At 41.2% G+C, this 18,077-nt stretch overlaps 2 protein-coding genes across 4 annotated transcripts in view; one reads left to right on the top strand and one right to left on the bottom strand.

The window, feature by feature from the left end:
- The window catches only part of dennd4a (DENN/MADD domain containing 4A), a gene marked incomplete at its 5' end in the record, with an annotated part of 23,022 nt that extends 11,507 nt beyond the window's left edge, over nucleotides 1–11,515 (top strand). The window contains 11 exons of the mRNA XM_080475498.1: nucleotides 1,104–1,226; nucleotides 2,605–2,712; nucleotides 3,113–3,894; nucleotides 4,004–4,223; nucleotides 4,776–4,867; nucleotides 4,981–5,156; nucleotides 6,262–6,646; nucleotides 6,972–7,086; nucleotides 7,349–7,511; nucleotides 7,610–7,674; nucleotides 8,503–11,515. Coding sequence (XP_080331624.1) covers nucleotides 1,104–1,226; nucleotides 2,605–2,712; nucleotides 3,113–3,894; nucleotides 4,004–4,223; nucleotides 4,776–4,867; nucleotides 4,981–5,156; nucleotides 6,262–6,646; nucleotides 6,972–7,086; nucleotides 7,349–7,511; nucleotides 7,610–7,674; nucleotides 8,503–8,639 — 2,366 coding nt within the window. The 3' untranslated portion in view covers nucleotides 8,640–11,515. The remainder of the gene's footprint in view (nucleotides 1–1,103; nucleotides 1,227–2,604; nucleotides 2,713–3,112; nucleotides 3,895–4,003; nucleotides 4,224–4,775; nucleotides 4,868–4,980; nucleotides 5,157–6,261; nucleotides 6,647–6,971; nucleotides 7,087–7,348; nucleotides 7,512–7,609; nucleotides 7,675–8,502) is intronic.
- Nucleotides 9,732–18,077, bottom strand: LOC308116957 (sodium/potassium/calcium exchanger 1-like). Of its 3 annotated transcripts, none has more exons than XM_080475500.1 (10): nucleotides 17,945–18,043; nucleotides 16,447–17,620; nucleotides 15,477–15,536; nucleotides 15,091–15,199; nucleotides 13,799–13,879; nucleotides 13,223–13,311; nucleotides 12,793–13,074; nucleotides 12,595–12,684; nucleotides 12,036–12,202; nucleotides 9,732–11,935 (listed from the first exon to the last, which is right to left on the bottom strand). In XM_080475500.1, exons 2-10 carry the CDS (start codon nucleotides 17,458–17,460, stop codon nucleotides 11,686–11,688), a joined length of 2,142 nt encoding a protein of 713 aa, XP_080331626.1. In that variant the 5' UTR covers nucleotides 17,461–17,620; nucleotides 17,945–18,043; the 3' UTR covers nucleotides 9,732–11,685. The 3 variants fall into 3 exon arrangements, with proteins under 3 accessions (XP_080331626.1, XP_080331627.1, XP_080331625.1); XM_080475501.1 differs by having other exon boundaries at nucleotides 10,315–11,935; nucleotides 15,097–15,199; nucleotides 17,945–18,077; XM_080475499.1 differs by having other exon boundaries at nucleotides 10,315–11,935; nucleotides 13,178–13,311.

Here is an 18,077-nt window from a genome sequence, read left to right as displayed (position 1 = left end):
AGGAAAACTACTTTTTGTTAATATTAAAGGGATGAAATCTCTCTCCTTCAGTGTGTGTTATTATTGATTCATAACTTATCATTTCAAAGTAGCTGTTATCATATGTTATTTAAAAAAAGAAAAGAAAATACATCCTGCTGATACATTATTAAATAAATGATTGCTATAAAAGAACATTTCTTAGAAAGCCTTTACATTGTAGTATGAGAACAGATATAGTACATCAAGTATTCCCACACTGACTGCATATAGACACTGCAGAACAGGAACCAGCAGGCATTGCTTAATACCCATAGATAATCAAGTTTTAGGATGTTTAGGGCTGCTTTATGCTCTCCAGTGATGACTTTGCATTTGCCAGTAAATTAAAGAAATTAGAGAGTGACAGTGTTAATTTTTTCCTAGTTACCGTGTTTCCTAATGAATACATGTAAATGAGTGTGAAGCTCCTGTGGGAGCTGGCTTTTCTTCAAGGCTCTTTCCTGGTCTCATTAAAAGGTTTATAGCGGCTCCAGCCTCCTGGAGCACAAAATACTTCCCAGTCTGCATTCGTCTAATGACACTAATTAAACAGAGAGAAGAGGTTTTCCACCTCGGCACATACTGCTCACAGGTCTTCCTGATGTCAGTCGCTAATTCCCACAACATAACAAAGAGACTGATTACTTAATGATTACACGTTGTATTAAGGCTTCTAATGAAAACATCTTGCTTTGCGCTGCTTATTTCCCCCATTGTTGTTGTATTCATTTTAATATCATTGACTTTATGGTAATGTGAACATGAGTTCTGATCTTTGAGGTATTTTAGCAATCATTCAGCTGTGCATTTACACCTTTCAAAATGCAAATGTTTCCTTTAATGCGATTTATTCAACCCTCATTAATTTTTGATTTGAGACATAAATTGGGATGCCATTCAGTCATGATGACGGCCGAGGGATTCAGAACATTCCTGCATCTTCGCTGTGGAAGATAATGATTGCACCACAGTTCAGCGAGTGTGTGTACATTACAGGAGCTGAACTCTGCTCTCATAATCCTGTTGGTACTGTCATTTGTTTAGCCTCTCATCCTCCCTTCTTCCCTGTTATCTCCCCTCAGACGGCAGTGACCTTGACACAGTCAGTCATGGCAGCTTGGACAGTGCGAATGACTCCGCTGAGCGCGTCTCCATTGATACAGACTTCACTAAAATGGACTCCAGCGATGATGGATTTAGTACAGGTGAGAAGATACAGCAGCACCACTTCGATTCTGTATTTCACACTCTAGTCAGTTTCTCTTCCTCTCTCTGTTTGAATTGATTGGATTCCATTTGCCACCTTATAAGAGGCCAAATCACGTGACTCATAAACTGTAATTTTGTATTTTCCTGCATAAATGGTACCCAATAGGCTGTTTTGACATTACTGTGCTCCACACATTCTGCACTCTGTCAATCATCTGACTCTAACTGAAAGAAATGAAAGGCTTTGGTGCCTGAGAGTGTTATAACAGTCAGTGTGCACAGTCAAAAGATTTAATTAACATGTAAATCAAATCTTGCAAAAATATGTTGAAATGTTGCTTCAAAAGCAGATTACATTCCTGTGAGATCTCTGAGTCACGATGAAAAAAACTCAAACAAGACACTGAAAAGGCTATGCAGATGATGACTGATACAGCAATATGCAGCTTTTTGCTTTATTGCATCTTTGCTGCTATCAGAGGAGTCAGATTTGTGACACCTTGTTTATACGTATCTTTTAAAAAACACAATCAACATGGCCTTTAGGGGTATATTAGAAATGTGCATTTCTTTTACGAGCAATGAGGCTGGCTCAACTCTAGTTCAGTGGTTTACAAAGTGTAATGTGGGGCGACAGATAGCTTCGGGGTGTGCTTCAGCCGTATGCATTGGAACATTTCTTCCCAGCATGAGTTCCTTCATCTCAGTTTTTGTGCAAAAAATCTGGCTTAGAATAAAAAGGAAATTAATTTAAACACACTTTCAGAATTGAATTCACTGTAGGTGCAATGTGGACAGACAGTGAGAGTTGAGGGATTGGTTCACGCTCTACAGGGCTTTGAAAATCTTTTCTTTAGTGCAACCAACCAACCATCCAGCCATCCAACCAAGCATACTACACCCTGGAAAGATCACCAGTTTATCACAGTGCAAACAAAGAGAAGACAGAATCTGATACAATACTTTTTTTTTTAAAATATGATACTACAGTGAGAGTGCTCACCACTACAGCACCCTGTGTCCCACCTTCCACAAAATTCCTGGATAGAAAAACTAATTGGAGTAGGTTTGTGGTTTTCTAGGCTTTGACCTTGCAAGTGTGATGCAAGCTTTAGAAAGGCTTTTTTTTCTTTTCATGCTGCTCTTGCTTTTCTATTCTGGGAGTGTTGCGTGCTATGAGCTGTGGGGAATGTCACCGGGCTCTTTTGAAGAAAAACTCTTAGATCAGTTGTGTCTTAGAAAATGTCCACTGAGACGATTCGAGCAGGTTCAATCTATTCAACTGCTCCCCAATGAAAAAGACAAAACAAGTGAGGGGAAATATTGTTAATTACTCTCTGATGAATAAATCTTTTTTTATACTTATATTTGCAGGTGGACAATCAGACCAAGGTTACGATTCCTTGTCGAAAGAGGAGGAGAGGTCGTGCGGCAGAGAGAGTGACAACACGACTGTTGTGGACTACAAAATGAGACAGTCCAGTGAGTTGAAGAGGATTTTAATCTCTCATGTTTGACACTTTCTAAAAAGCGTATCACGGCTTACTGCAGAATGAGAGCTATCAGGGTTATCTTGTCGCAGCGTGGGTGTAATGCACGCTCTACTCATCCATTTGCTGTTGTATTTTGGTTTTTTTTTTTTCCTGAAACAAGCTTTGGCTGATGGATGAGTGTTATATAAGCAGGTGATTGTCGCTCTGACAGGATTTGTCTTTACTTTTGTTGCAAGCACTGAAATCCAGTGTCTGATATAATTTCTGCTCTAATCGTCTTAATCAGTCGCCCTGGCTAATTTGATGAGGCTTTTCATCAGTCTTGTGAAGAGGACTAATTCCCCACGCCCAACTTAATGTTTTGAAATGTGTTCGGTTTTTTTTTACAGTCAACGGGAGCAGGATGGTTTCCAGTCCATCGAATGACGCTCTTTCATGTACAGTTTTACCAAAAACTGAGAGGCCGAGTTCCCTCGACTTGTCTGGTGGAGCGGGAGCCCTGAGACTCACCGTTCCTCTCCTCAGCTCAGCTAAACACCATTCTGCTGACCGGCTGCACGGAGTCGAGGAGGAGGATGCAGACTCTGATAAACAGAAACCTCTGGTGGAACGCAGTGCCAGCTGCAGTGGGGGGACAGCGAGGCGGACAGGTATTGAAACGGGGTTCGATCCCTTGTCGCTGATAGCGACAGCATCAGTACAAGACGGTGATCAGGACAACGGCAACACGCCCACTGCCCGCCGCGACCTGGCTGAGGAGATCGAGACGTACATGAACAATGGAAACAGTCCGCTGAGCAGCCGGACACCCAGCATGGACCTGCAGAACCCATCGAGCCCTTTGTTTCGCGCTTCGTCGCCTCACGCCTCGCCGCAACCTGCCACTCTGCGCCGCTCAAACACTCATCTCCCCCTACCCGTCAAATCCAAGGAGAGGCTGAGGACATCGCCCTCGCTTCCTCTGGGTGTCTGTAACAAGGATCGGGAGAGGCCGTCCTCACTGGTTTCGCCATCCTCGCCGACTCCCTCCGCCTCCTCATTCTCTAGGGACTCGCTTTTCACCCCAACTTTGGACATCTTCAAGAGCAGCGTCATATCAGCAGGGAAGGGCGTGGCCGAGAAGGCGAGTCGCCTCTACTCTCGTTTGTCCTCCCAGACATCTTTGACGCAAGTGAGTGCAGTTTCATTTTTTTTCACCAGCAAATATTTCCAACACAATCTGAATCCTGTTTGGCGAATTCCAGGAATATGAAACTTTACTTCTTCAATCTCCCCTGCAGGATATAAACTGTGATCGCATGAGTGTGTCCTCACTGACCTCAGGAGAGGTAGACTGCTCCTCACTGCTCGATAATGACTCCTGTCTGGACCCAGATGGCTTTACCTCCCCCCAGCATGCCAATGTGTCCCGAGTCAAGAGAAGCCCTGTTGGGGCTTCTCACACCAGCCTGTGCAGCCCAAGCACCCCCAACAGAGTGTTCAGACACAACTCTTTCTCTGGTTTGTTGCACATCCGTTAACCACTCAGCACGGTCTATAAAAAAGTAAAGTTGTTAGTTTTTAAATGTCATTGATTGATTTTTAAAAGACCACAGCGATTGTAGCCTTTTGTGTTTCACTGCGGTGTTGTATTGCATTGGTTTGAAGTCAAACGCATCTTGATAATCTAAATTTAGAATAAGAGCCGGTCTTGGTGATGGAAATACTTGTGTGTCGTGTTGGAAACTAGGCCAACAGGCATCAGTGTTGATTCAGTGTGTGTAGGCTTTTCTGCACCCAGCCACGGGCTCCATGCTAAACATAAACAAGGGTAAATGCACACGTGCATGCACACTCACGTGCACACACTCACAGACACAGACACGGTTTATTAAACCTATAAAATATAAACACAATTGAGCAATTATGGACAACATTTGACAACAAAAGGTAATTGCTTTTATGTACTTGTCTAATTTGATCATATTTAATCCAGAGAGGTATATCTTTGATAGCTGTTACGTCTTGGCCTCTGTTTGCTTGTCTAATTGTGTAATCCTCCTTCATTTCCAGGAGGTTTGGCACTTCCCTCTAAAGCTCTTCATACTCCAGATTCCTCCCCCGACACCAGCCGCTTCCAACCCTCTCCTAATTACACCGTAGAGGTGAGGTGCTCACATAAAAAAAAAGAAAATCCCCGATCAGACACTTGCCAGCCGACTGACTTGGAGTTTAATAACTGATCATTCCTCCCTGGTGTCGATACTCTCCTCTGTAGGTTCTGATGTCTAGCTGCTCGCTCTGTAAGACATGTGACTGTCTGGTGTATGATGAGGAGATAATGGCAGGGTGGACTGCCAATGATTCCAACCTCAACAGCACTTGTCCTTTCTGCGGCACGGCGTTCCTGCCTTTCCTGAATGTGGAAATCAAAGATCTCAGACCACAGAGCAGGTAATACGTTCACTTCATACTGTAACTCACAGAACCAAACCCTTTGAATAATTAATCATGGGCTTTCATTCTTTACTTTTAAATTTAGTATTTATGTGAAGTGTTATGTCAATGATGTCTTATATTTCTCCTTCCTGATAAAGATTTGTGTGGTATCTATTGTGTTCAATAGAAACGGCTTCGTACACGCGTTGGTTTTACAGCTTAAAGGGACACTGACTTAAATTAATTTCTTGCAGACTTATTCTCATATCAGCCACGAGTAGTACTTATTTAACTCTAATTTCAGTCTTGATCTAACTTGTCTTCATGAATATGTTCAATGATTTCTGCTTTGGTTGCATGATCATGCATATAAAATAAATAATCAGATAAAGGTACAGATTGAGGGGGTAGATATTGAAAGGGTGATTCAAACAAATTCCTTGGAGTAACAATTGACCGACAAAATTAGCTGGAAACCTCACATAAAACATGTCCAAAAGAAAGTATGAGGAAACATCTCAGTCCTGGCCAAAGCAAAGGACCTGTTAGCTGATAAATCACTTCACATTCTTTACAATTCACTGGTGCTACATTATTTAACTCACGGTGTGGAGGCCTGGGGAAACACTTACAAAGACTCATTAAATTACAAAAAGAGTAATGAGTATCGTACACAATGTTGGCTTTCGGGATCTCACCAATTCACTGTTCTTAGTCGAAAACTTTAAACTTTAACTGACCTGATCAAATTCAAAACTATCCAAATACAAGGGGTAAGATTAAAAAAGTTAAACTTCTTCCTCCCCCCTTTTCGACCATGTAACACATATCTTGTCAAATTAGAATGTGTGTCAAGTGATCTCCTCTATTTGGTTTGTATTCATTCTGTTTGTTTCTCTTGCTTGTTTTTTTTTTTTTTGCACATGTTCATAAATAAATAAAGAAAAAAGGCTTTTTGTCCATTTGGGCAATAATTCATCATAGTGTAAGTTTGTTAAAGGACTAAGGTCCCCGCCAGATAAATAAAAACCCATCGACATAAACACATGCGTTGAAATGCAGACAAATCAACTTTTATCTCTGTGGCCTCTTTGACCAGATCTATTCTGTCTCCCCTCAGGTCCTCTAAGACAAGTAATCCTGTTAAAGAGGAGGACACGTCTGTGCCGCTCATTCCCGAGGCCGAAGCGTCTGCAGACTGTGCAGCTCAGCCGTCTGCGGCTCCCCCACAGGAGGAGAAGCGCTGTGGCAGCTCAGTGCCAGTCTCTGGCCGAGCCTCAGCGTCCTCTCCAGTAACAGTGCCCTACTTGAGCCCTCTGGTGCTTTGGAAGGAGCTGGAGAGTCTGCTGGTGAACGAGGGTGACCAGGCGCTCTCGTCCCTGAGTGTTGTTGACCAGCACCCCATCGTCTTCTGGAACCTCGTGTGGTACTTCAGGAGGCTGGAGCTGCCCAGCAACCTGCCGGCTCTCATAGTGGCATCCCAGCATTGTAGCAATGGAGACCAGGTGTGTGTGTGTGTGTGTGTGTGTGTGTGTGTGTGTGTGTGTGTGTGTGTGTGTGTGTGTGTGTGTGTGTGTGTGTGTGTGTGTGTGTTGGACCAAAAATAACACTTTACAGCGATATTATATAAGCATATTTTATTCACAAGTGGAACAAGTGACTCTTTGTACTCTGGCGACACCTAGTGTTCATTAAAAAGAAATTAAAAACAACAGCAAGATACATTTTCTCAAGCATCTTCATCATTAAGAATTTAAAATAGCAACTTTCAGCCATTAAAAGCAATAAAGGCTCTAAATGATTGTTTTCTTGCATGTTTTTCACTCATAGACTCACGTCATATCCTCTGAGGACAGTAAGCAGGTTCTGGTGAGGATCATGTGGGACAACCCGAAACTGCACCAGGACAAAGTTCAGCCCTGCTACGTTCTGTGGAACACACACTGTGAGTGGTTTCTTTATTTACTACCACAGTCTGTAGAATAAAATATTAAACAAGATTTTCAGGCTTATTATTCCGCCGGTAAGGTCAAATATTTACATTCAAATTAGATGATGCATATTAAAGAACTGAAGCATCATGCATAATTCAGCTCAGCACTCTTTTTAGTCGTGTCATCTTCATCAGTGCCTTCAGAGTTTTATTTTGATTGATGGCGATGAATGAGGCTTTGATCGGGGTGACTCTTCTCTCTCCGCCTTTGCAGGCGCCAACTCTTTGGTTCGCTCGGGGCTTTGTGAGGAAGGCCAACTGTTCACGGTGGAGCTACTGCAGGGTTTTGTGAGGAGCATTAAGAAGAGCGACGTGTATCACCCCATGAGTCACGTCATCCAGCAGCTGGGGCCAGAGTTGGGTTTTAAAAGACAGAGGTGGGGAAAAGAAGATTGGAGCATTCAAAGTCGCCCATGGAGGACGTAACAAATGGAAACTGTAATTAATGACTTTTTTCTTTTCGCCTTCTTAAAAGGAGCCTCTACAGAGATTTATTGTTCCTCGCTCTCGTGGCTTTGGGAAAGAACAACATTAACATCAGTAAGTTCAACACGCTGAGATTCAGCCTTTGGTGGTAGTGACAGCATGGATTGTGTAACCACTGTACAAATATGTAGTAAAAGTCTTAATATGTGTTGAAAACTTTGGGATATCCTGACGATCCCTGTCGCTTCACGAGCTGGTGATTTTTCCAACTTATCCGTTGTAGTACCTGGAGATTCTCTCAAAATACATTCAGTTTTTTTGTTGCTCCAACTCGTCATGGGGTGCTATCATCTTGGCACACTCATTTGCATAATGTCTCATGTGAAATCTGGAAAAACCAGGTTGGGTTTTTTTCAATATCTGGAGTGTGTGTGCGTGTGTGTCATCTGTAGTTTCTGAGAAAGAAAGAAAATGACTTTATCGACGCTCTCTGAGTGCTGCCAGCACTCATCTACAGACTTCTTGGCTCTTGACACTGTGTGATACTCGGTAATAGACCCAACTGCTACACGGACTGCACTTTCCCTCCCCAGTCAATGGCGGCTAAGTGTTCAGCACATTATTTTTCATCTTGAATACTCAGAGAAGCCACACCACTTACTTCCTAAAAGAGATGTGGAGTAAAAAGTCTCACTCAAGGACACAACCAGAGAATCTTAACTACAGCAGAGCTCAAACCTGAGACTTTCTGGTACCCAGTGTCACATTGTGGCCAGTCCACCACTGAGAGGCTTTAAAGAAAAGGTCATCATTTGTGAAAAGTAACAACTAATAACTTTAAAGTTTTAGTGGTTTTCAGGGATTCCAGTGTGCTATGAGACCTTTTTTTTTTTTTTTTTTTTTTTTTTAACCTTTTTCTAATAAGCTGTTTTTTCATTGCAGATGCTTTTGACCGGGAATACAAGTTGGCCTATGACCGCCTCACCCCAAACCAGGTTAAACTGACACACAACTGTGACCGGCCCCCCGGAGCAGGGGTCATGGAGTGCAGGAGGACTTTTGGAGAGCCCAATTTATGAGCACTCTGTCTCAGTACGTTATTCCTGCAACCACCGTCAACTTCATACTGCCCCTCAGACTCAGGACCAGCACACCTGACCGGAGCGCAGCGCTCTATTAAAGCACAACGGGAAATCACAGTCAATGTAAAGCCACTGCCAGTTTCTGCTCCACTGTCAGAGCTGAGAGGCATGAAGTGACAGGCTTTGTGTTTGTAAATATCTATAAAATCTACCGTATTTTCAGCACAACTATAGTAATGTGTTTGTACAGTTGTTATAGAAACTATCTTATGCCTTCGTCTCAGTTTAAGCTGTGAATATGTACGTAAAAGTAGATGTAAAGTCACACTGTCAAACCTCCTCAGTGGTCCTGGTGACCTTGTGAAGACTGTTGTTGAGTGAGTGAGTGAGTGTGTGTGTGTGGGGGGGGGGGGGGGGGGGGGGGGGGTCTGTAACATGTACTTCTATTCTAAATTTGTGTTTTTACGAAGCACTTTGACAAGATAAGCTCTTGCCATTTCTTCTGAGGTATGAACTGCAGTGGCCCAGCAGCTTTCTCCCAGCATCTTATTAGATTTGTTGTCCAACATTTTCCTTGGATTAACTCATTTAAAGCAAGAGAAAAAAAAAATCATCCTTATCCTTGTCTGCTCCCTTTGATTATAACATATAAACTGGGAAGTTTAAAGCATCTTAAATACTAATTGTAATAATTACAACCTCCAGTTAAAAAATTGCAATGACATTAATGATTTGTAATAAATTAGCGTGTGTCAGAAATCTCAAATAAAGGAACATTTCAGCATTTTGAATTAAAACAATAATCAGCATATTAGAAATTTACTTTATAATTCAATTCCATTGTTTTAGACTTTTTTTTTTTTTTTAAAGAAGGGAACTTGGAATAATGTATATGCACAAAGTTTATTTGTTCAATGTTATTTGTACAATGTACCAAAAAAAGCTCAAAATGGAGTGTTATATCTGATTTATTTACATTTTTTTAAGCAATACCATTTTTAAAGTTGTAATTAAATTATTTATGTGTGTTACAAGGGTGGATTTCCTTCAAAAATAGAAACAATGAAAACGAGAGAAAAGGAATGTTTTCTGTTGGTTCAATCGACACGTCTTTTGATAAAGAATTTACAAGTACAATGATGAATCCATGAACAAGTGAAGAGTATTTGGCTCTAGTATTTTGTATATTTTCTTTGGGTCTTCACAGTACAGTGTGGATGTCAGTTTTAGATATTTAGACAACAATGCACTGTTATTTGTGACCAACACAGGATGAAATGACATTTTAACCACTTTTAATAGCCAGCCACCTCCTCAGAGATGGTGGTGTGGCTTTCTTTGCACTGACCATATTAATAGATGTATACGTCAAAGGAGTCGGGTTCGAACAGCAGCTCTGACCTGCTCTCAGTCAATCACTTTCACTGTCTTAATACTGTTTTTCACCATGAACTAACAAGCTGCCCTGCCTCGACTGTTTGTAATGTGACACGGCTGCACAGCTTATCACTGGACTTCAGGATGACATTTGACGATACAATGCTGGATCAGATAAGGCTGTGCTCACTGAGGAAAAAAAACACAATCTCTCATCATGTAAATTAGCATTCACCCACTTTGTAATTAGTGATAAAAAAAACAAATCCACAATGATGACCAAAATGTAATTTTATGTCTACGTGTTGTTTATTTGTCGGCTGGAACAATGTTTCCGGAGTATTATTTATCATTTGTAACACAGATACTGATTTGTACAATTTTTACGTATTAAAAAAACCCCAACTAATTTCTGCTCTGACTGGATCTATAGTTTGCCTTCTTTAATGAATAAACTTGTTTATTCTATAAAAGTCCGTTCTGATTTTTTTTTTGCTTTTCCTGAACACTATTCCTGACATTTCCACTACAAATTCAACCAAGCTCAGGATCTTTCTAATGAATGTCATAAAACAAATGTTGGTGCATTTGCATACTTACATATTTTACAAAATTCACATGTAGAAACCTATCTCTTTCAACTTCAGCACAAACTCTCGACTTCTACTTTCTTTTTATTGATCATGTAAACAGTGAAAAAGTGTTTGTCACCCTGTCAGTGGTCATTCTTACACTGCAAAAATTACACACTCATCATATAGTCCTGCATCCCCTGATAAAGTGAAAAAATAAATGTGAAAGCTGCCACTGTTGCAACAAGTATTTAGTAGTAAAGGCCCTATTTGCCAATGGGCTGCGACGACTCGTGACTAACTGGAGACACAAGAATGTGAGAAAAGTTGTATTTTCACATTGGAATCACGATAATTGGTGAATAGTATATCGCTCAAATGTTTGACGACTGTTACACAAACTCCTGATGAAATTCTGATCAAAATGAATCTGAAGTTTGCACACATGTCGCGTTCATCATTCACACAACAATAGCCAGATCAAAGTATAAAGTTTTGGCAATTGCGGCTGCCTTGCAACAAATGCACAAATGCAGTGTAACTGTTGCACCAGCTGTGCCAGGCAAATGGAAATTCTTCACTATATGAACACTCCCCAATGAAACAATCAGTTAATCAACAGACATGAAGCAAAATGGAGCTTATGAAAGAAGCGCAGAAGCTGCTGGATGAGGAAACGCCACACGCTTATTTCTTGCACTTTCTAATTTTCTGAAATCAAACTGATTTTGTGGTGCAATAACTATGAGAGAATTTTGGGGGGAAAAAAGTTGTGCATGCAAACATCAAAGATCAAGCAACAAGTTTTGTGAGGCCCTGTGACCCACACAGCATAATTGTGTAGGTTTTCAGCTATTTTGGAAAGTCTTTCATAAATTCTTTTGTAATATGTCGTAGCCCAGTGAGATATTAGTATTGCTGCTGAGACCCCAGACGTAACACCGGTATCGATGCAGAGCAACTACAGAAGCATGATTTGATGGTTTGAGTCCCTATAAACACTCAGGAGACCCGAACATGTGGAGTTCAACAGTCCTACTCCAGGTTGCAAAGAGAAAGAGGAGCTGCAGTAGATTTTGCTCGATTTCCCACTTTTAGATGGAAACGGGACAGATGATGATGCGATCCTCCAGCATTACGCTGAGCACCAGGAAGATAAAGTAGAGTAAGAACATGGTGGAGCCCAGCACCTTATTCATCTTCCATTTACAGGTTGCAATAGAGATGATGACGAAGAGGAGCATGAGGAAGAGCAGCACAATGGCACAGAAGAGGCCGTTGCTGCTGACGGCCACCGGAGCAAAGCCGTGGAAAGACGAGTACAAGAGCCAGGGGACAGGGAGGCTGTGAAGGGAAGAAAAATGGCAGTAGAATGGATCAGTGAAATCATCAGTTTTTTGTGTTTTGTTTTCTTTCCAATTGCGACATAAAAACCGAAGCTCACCCAACAGTGATGTCAAAGATGTTGCTGCCCACAGAGCTGGACACTGCCATGTCTCCCAGGCCTTTACGAGCCACGATCACGCTGGTGATGAGGTCAGGGATGGAGGTGCCTGCAGCCAGGATAGTCAGACCCATGATCTCCTCCGAAATGCCGATGGTCTCACCCACCTGGGTGAGTAAAGCAGAACTCAAAATGGAAAGGCACATTGTGTTTTTCTCAGAAAGAAAAAGGATGTGTCAGTTTTCACAAACAGCAAAAGACAAAGTCACATGTTTTAATGACAACATATCCAAAGTGTACAATGCCTGATCTCTGCTCTTTTTGAAATCTATCTTCTGATTGCAGCCTTTATTTGACAAACTAACCCTACCTTTAAAGTATTTCTACCCTTCAGACCCCATTGACCTGACTGAGAATGAAGCAATATAAAGAAGAGCTTGGAGAACCATTACATTTTGGATTTATTTTCGTTTAACATCAGCATCTAAAATCTTTGTACATTGTGAGACAGAAATGGCCTCTGTGTGTGAATCATTCAGGACATCTTGTTGCGACTGACCTGATGAGCCCACCACACCATGAGGTAGGAGAAGACAGCGATCCACACGATAGAGCCCAGAAAGGTGAACGCAAAGAACCTCCTGGATTTCTGTGGGACAATGTCAGTGATGTAAAAGTGAAATTCAGTGGTAAAAAAAAAAAGAAGAAAAAAAAAAAGAAGATGTAACTGTTGCTCTTGAGCGTCTCTGTCTCTCACCTGGTTTCGAACATCAGGAACCGTAAGCCACAGAGGAAAGACGATGGGTAACAGGAAGAGGTAGGTGGCTTGTTTACGTCTCGTGTCGGGCCACTCTAAAGACAGAGGCTCGTCTTCTTTTTCCTCATCGGCCTCCTCCTCCTTTTCCTCCACTTCATCATCATCATCGTTGTCCTCACTGGAGTCATCGCTGTCCTCATCGCTGTCCTCATCACTGTCCTCCTCATCACTGACAGAGCCTTCCGAGCCTCCCGGATTGTCCTGATCTGCTGGAACATTGTCCTAAGAAAGACATTAAAATGGACAAAAGAAGTAAAAAGCAACGACCAGACTTGCTTGAAGTGGCAGCTTGACAAAAGCCGTAGCTCTGGACATTGATTCTTACATAGACAGGTATCAAAGACTGACTTCTGGGCTTTGTGGAGTGTACCTTCTTGTCCTCTGGCTGCTCCTTCTTCTCTGCCTCTGGAGCCGGGGCAGCCTCTGGCTCTTTCTTGTCCTCGGATTTCTCACCACCATCTGTGAAAAGGAATCCCAGACTCTGACTCAATCAGTTCTCTATGACAATTCCTAGTTATATTTAGATTGTGCAGCCGCCTTTACAGAAACGAATGTGGTGCTAGGATTTACATAAAGTATGGGATAATTGACTGAATTAACCGTCTTAACAGCATGAATATGCATTGGATTTTATTACATGTAATTTTATGTACTTTAGCTGCGTGTGCATTTTAGTTAGCAGTACACTGCATCCAGTGGGATATATTGTTGTGTTTTAGAAACACAAACCAGTGTGTACTTAATGTCATTTGACTTCTGAACACCAACCAACAATATGCACCGGAAAGAAATCCATGCAAAATATTATATCACATTATAATGGAGAGAATTATACACATCTGATTGGTAATTAGTTTTTGAATCAATTAGTTTAGAAGCGTTTTACTGTGTAATAGAAGAAGAGCTCCAGTTCAATAGAGGACCATCGCATTTTTCCATGTTTTACCTTCACTTTTGTCTTGAGATTTGCCCTCGGCCTTCCGTCTGGCCACATTATTCAGAATCTCGGCTTTTTCCTTAAATTTCCCTACAAACAATCAGAGCAAAAACAGTCTGAGAAAGGTATGTTGGGTTACTCAATCATGTTCCTGGAACAGTGCTGAGTAGATAACAACTAATGTTAATAGGTGTACAGCAATAGCATCATCAGCAGTACAAACTTTACAGCAGCACGGTTCAGTGCGATAAAGAAGAGAAAGATCCACAACAAAGCTAAAATAAACTAACATTAAAAATTAAAACTAATAACAACAATCAGTAAACTAAAAAAAAAAGCAACACGACATGTTCAACAAATTAACTCTTACACAATAAATAAAGTAGCATCACACATTCACCCTGACAGAAATTACTGTACAAGAAACATATAAATGATAAAGAAAACAGCAGGATGTCCAGCCGTCTGTATTTAATGTGACCTTATAAAGCCAATAAAGCGGTGCATTCTAGTACTTCCAGGAAACACATTGAAAGAGAGAATATCTAATGTCGGTTATTACTTCTAATTAGGATCGCAAACTGTCAGAAACATGCTGGACTGAAAAAAAAAAAAAGATTTGTTTGAAAGAAATGGTTGAGTTAAGCTGCAGGTAAAAATGGGAAAGTCTCTCCAATAGACCAAACTGACTGATTGTACATAAAGAAAGAGATACAGTGGACGGCTGAATGTGATCCAGTTTTTATAAGATCATTTAAATCAGATTATTTTGCTGAAGTAGAGAACAGTTTGGTGCCCTGAGGCCTGCAAAATGACAAAAAGGGAGGCCTTAGGTAAACTGAGATGCACTTGACTGCATCACGCCTGCAGGCAAACAGAGCAGATCAAGATATGTTTTGGTATCATAAGAATGATGCATTTGGACACACTTGAAAATGTATCATGAACAGCTGTTTGCATCAAACAGGGCCAGCCCATGTTAACCAGCCTTGATTACGGTCTCCCAAATTATATTTAAATACATTCAATTGAAAATTAGGCATTTGTAATAAATCAATAAATTTAAACACAGTGACAAGTGTAATTTTCTTCTTATGAATAATTCATTCACTGTGTCACTTCTCTCCCATGATTCATTGTGGACTCACAAATGGATCCATCTATAGACTGAGGTAGGTATTTATCTGATTAGTATCAATCTGGACTTAGTGCTGCCTTCATATGGGACAGTTTGCTAATCCATGTTGCCATGAGAAGGACATCTTTCCCAGACAGACGCCGCAGATTGAACGTGTACTCACCCTCACCAAGAGGGTCTAACGTGTGAATCATGAGTTGGAAAATGGTGTTTCTCATGGTGCTGTTGTGCAGAGATGCTGAACTCCCTCCTCTTTGAAGGGAAGGCTTCAACTGTGGAAAGAGATTACCGAGGTTAAGACAGCTCCTCACAGTACAGACAGTGAGACATCACAGTTAGACAGTCATGCTGAAGTGATTGTGACTTTCTATTTTCTTAACCTGGACATGAATCTGCACGTGTGAACAGCAGAGACATACAGTATTTATGTATGAAATGGAGGTGAAAAGTAATTTTCTTTTAACCATTCGGGTATGAAGATGTTGGTTTGTGTTTTTCTGCTTGCAGTTAATTAGCTGAATGATTTATTGATTTTTTTTTTTTTTTTACCTTTAACCGATTCTTGTCCTCTGGAGCAGGAGGTGCTTTATCTTCACTCTCCTCATCTGTCTGTGTGCAACAATCATTCATTAATCAGTAAAGCAGAGATATTTCATTTCATCATTACATATCAGCCTAAGCACAAAAAACACTGGTACACAATGGTATTTTCATATTTTACACACACTGACTATATGTAATATATTTACATGAAAGTAAAAGGCATGCAGCTAAAAGCCATGATCATGAAGAGTTTAATAATCTGTCCGACACCTCATAAAGGTGAAAATAAACATAACAGTGGGATTATGTAACATTTAAAAGTCTCATTAATGAATGGTTATGTTTGAATACATGAAATGTACTTTCAGCAGCATATTAATCTCAACAGAAACTGTTTTAATGAATACTTTGTGTGAATTCCTACTTGATCACAGTCACTAGTTATGTTGACGCCACAGTGTGAACAGAGGTGTGCAGTAACTCTTCAAAGGATTAGCTTGCTGTGGCTGATCAGCTTTGGTTAGTCAATGTTTTTCCAAGTATCTGTGACTAGTGTCATTTCACTATCTGAGCATGGTGGCTATAAAACACTCCAAGCAAGTGTAGAGAAATTGTGAATAATTACAAATGTTGGCTTTTGTGTCTATAAAAAAAAAAACCTAAAGCAAGAAACAGCAGTAAATATGAATGAGATATGTATCTATCGAGTATCCTATGATGTGACAAAGTTTCTTTTGAGTTATATCAACAGCAAAACTGTTTATTGTATATTTTGTTGAGTATAAATTATTGTGCAGGATATGCTGTTCTTTATTTTGAAGGGCTACATTGTAAAACTGAAGTAATATAAAGTAACCCGAACCCTTGCAAAAATAAATACCTGAAGACCAAACCATTACTCTGTCAAGTAAGGAAAGAAGTAATTGCAGTTGTTTACACGAGCCCTGCACAGTTCTGTGAACACAGGAGCACTTACCTTTTCTGGTTCTTCCACAGTGATGATTTTCACAATGCTCTTGTGCTTGTAAAGTTGTGTCTTGAACGCTTGCTCTAATTGTGCATTAAACTTCATGAAAATGACATAAACAGTGTAACCGCCCACCAACATCATGCTCTCCCACCACATGATGACATTGTCCAAGAAAAAGATGATGAGTAAGATGAGGTCAAATATATAGAAGGATACATCCCTGAAAAGAGGCCACCAGGTCAGATGAAGAACCTCCCGCGAAAACAAAGCGCACATCCCAATCACAAACAAAATGTTGAACACAGCTGACCCAACAATAGTGCCGATACCCACGTTGCTGTGGGCAATGAAGACACCGATCAATGAGGTGAAGAGTTCAGGGGCAGAGCCGCCGGCAGCCATGAAGGTGGCTCCTGCCACATCATCAGAGATGGCCAACTTGTCTGTTATGACCCCGAGAGCAGGAACAAAGAACTCATCGCACACGATCGCAAGAGACACAAACATGTACATCATTCCCAGGATGTGGAGGAACACCCAGCCTCGTCGGCGGTCCTCAATAGAAAAGATGTCCACGGGGTAATCGCCCTTCATATGTGGCGCTTCTGCTGGGGGTTTTGGAGGAGCGGGTGTGGGCGGTGGAGGTTCAGGAGACACAAATATGCAACGCACAAGAGTCCTGTTGGTGGTTGGCAACAATGGAGAGTCAGTAGGGGCAGCACTTTTGAAATCTGCAGTTGTATCTGTGCGATGTACCACATGCATCTCTGGTGTTGTCTGATCTGTGGGCTCGACTTCATATGCTGCAGTAAGAGGCTCCTCCAGCCCTGGAGTCTCTGCTGTGGCCTCCTCAAGCCCCTCTGTTGAACCTTCTCCAAAGTCTCCTCCAATCTGAGGCATTGAGAGAGACTCATAGAGCCTGGCACTGATGGTCAGCTGGTAGAGCGTACAGAGGAACACCCCGGAGAGGAGAAAAAGAACTCGGCTCAGCTGCAGGCGCTTCCTCCTTGTACAATACATTGTCCTCCAAAGCAGTCGCACTACTGGCTAGGTTAAATTAGGATGCATCAATGGGCTTTGGCAGAGTCCGGCTCTCTCCCCGGCAGACCACGGGTTGACAGAATTCACAACCTCAGCAGTGTGATTCATGTCACATCCGTGACTCTTCAGAAAGTCCAGCCTACAGTAAAGTTAAAAAAAAATCATCAAGACTCTAATGACATAAGACAGTATCCAGAATACCAGTTTTCTACGTGTCAATGCATTTAAACAATTCATTAAAACTCTTTGTGTATAGTTGTGTACTAAGTATTAATGTCAAGTCCTTTTCAAACGGTCATTAAGCAAAATACTGAAGGCAAAATTCAAGTATACAAAGTAGGAAAGAGTCCACAGTAGAATGAATATAAACAATATGGACTGTTTTAAGGGTCTGGACTTATTCCCTTATCAACACCAAGACATCAAATAAAGTATTTGTATTTAACGACAGATGCAGACTTACCATATAACCTATCCTTTGACTTGCAGGGAGCAACAATGTCCAAGAGCAAGTTTCTTCAGTCAGATGTGGTGACACAATCACAGACTCTTGGCAATGACCAAAGGGTTATGTAGGACACAGAACAAGTCTTCAC

Source organism: Lipophrys pholis, assembly GCF_963383615.2.
Source record: "Lipophrys pholis genome assembly, chromosome: 11".
In the NCBI taxonomy this organism is placed as follows: Eukaryota; Metazoa; Chordata; class Actinopteri; order Blenniiformes; family Blenniidae; genus Lipophrys; species Lipophrys pholis.
The sequence above is the reverse complement of the archived record's forward strand: the minus strand, read 5'-3'. Positions and strand labels throughout refer to the sequence as shown.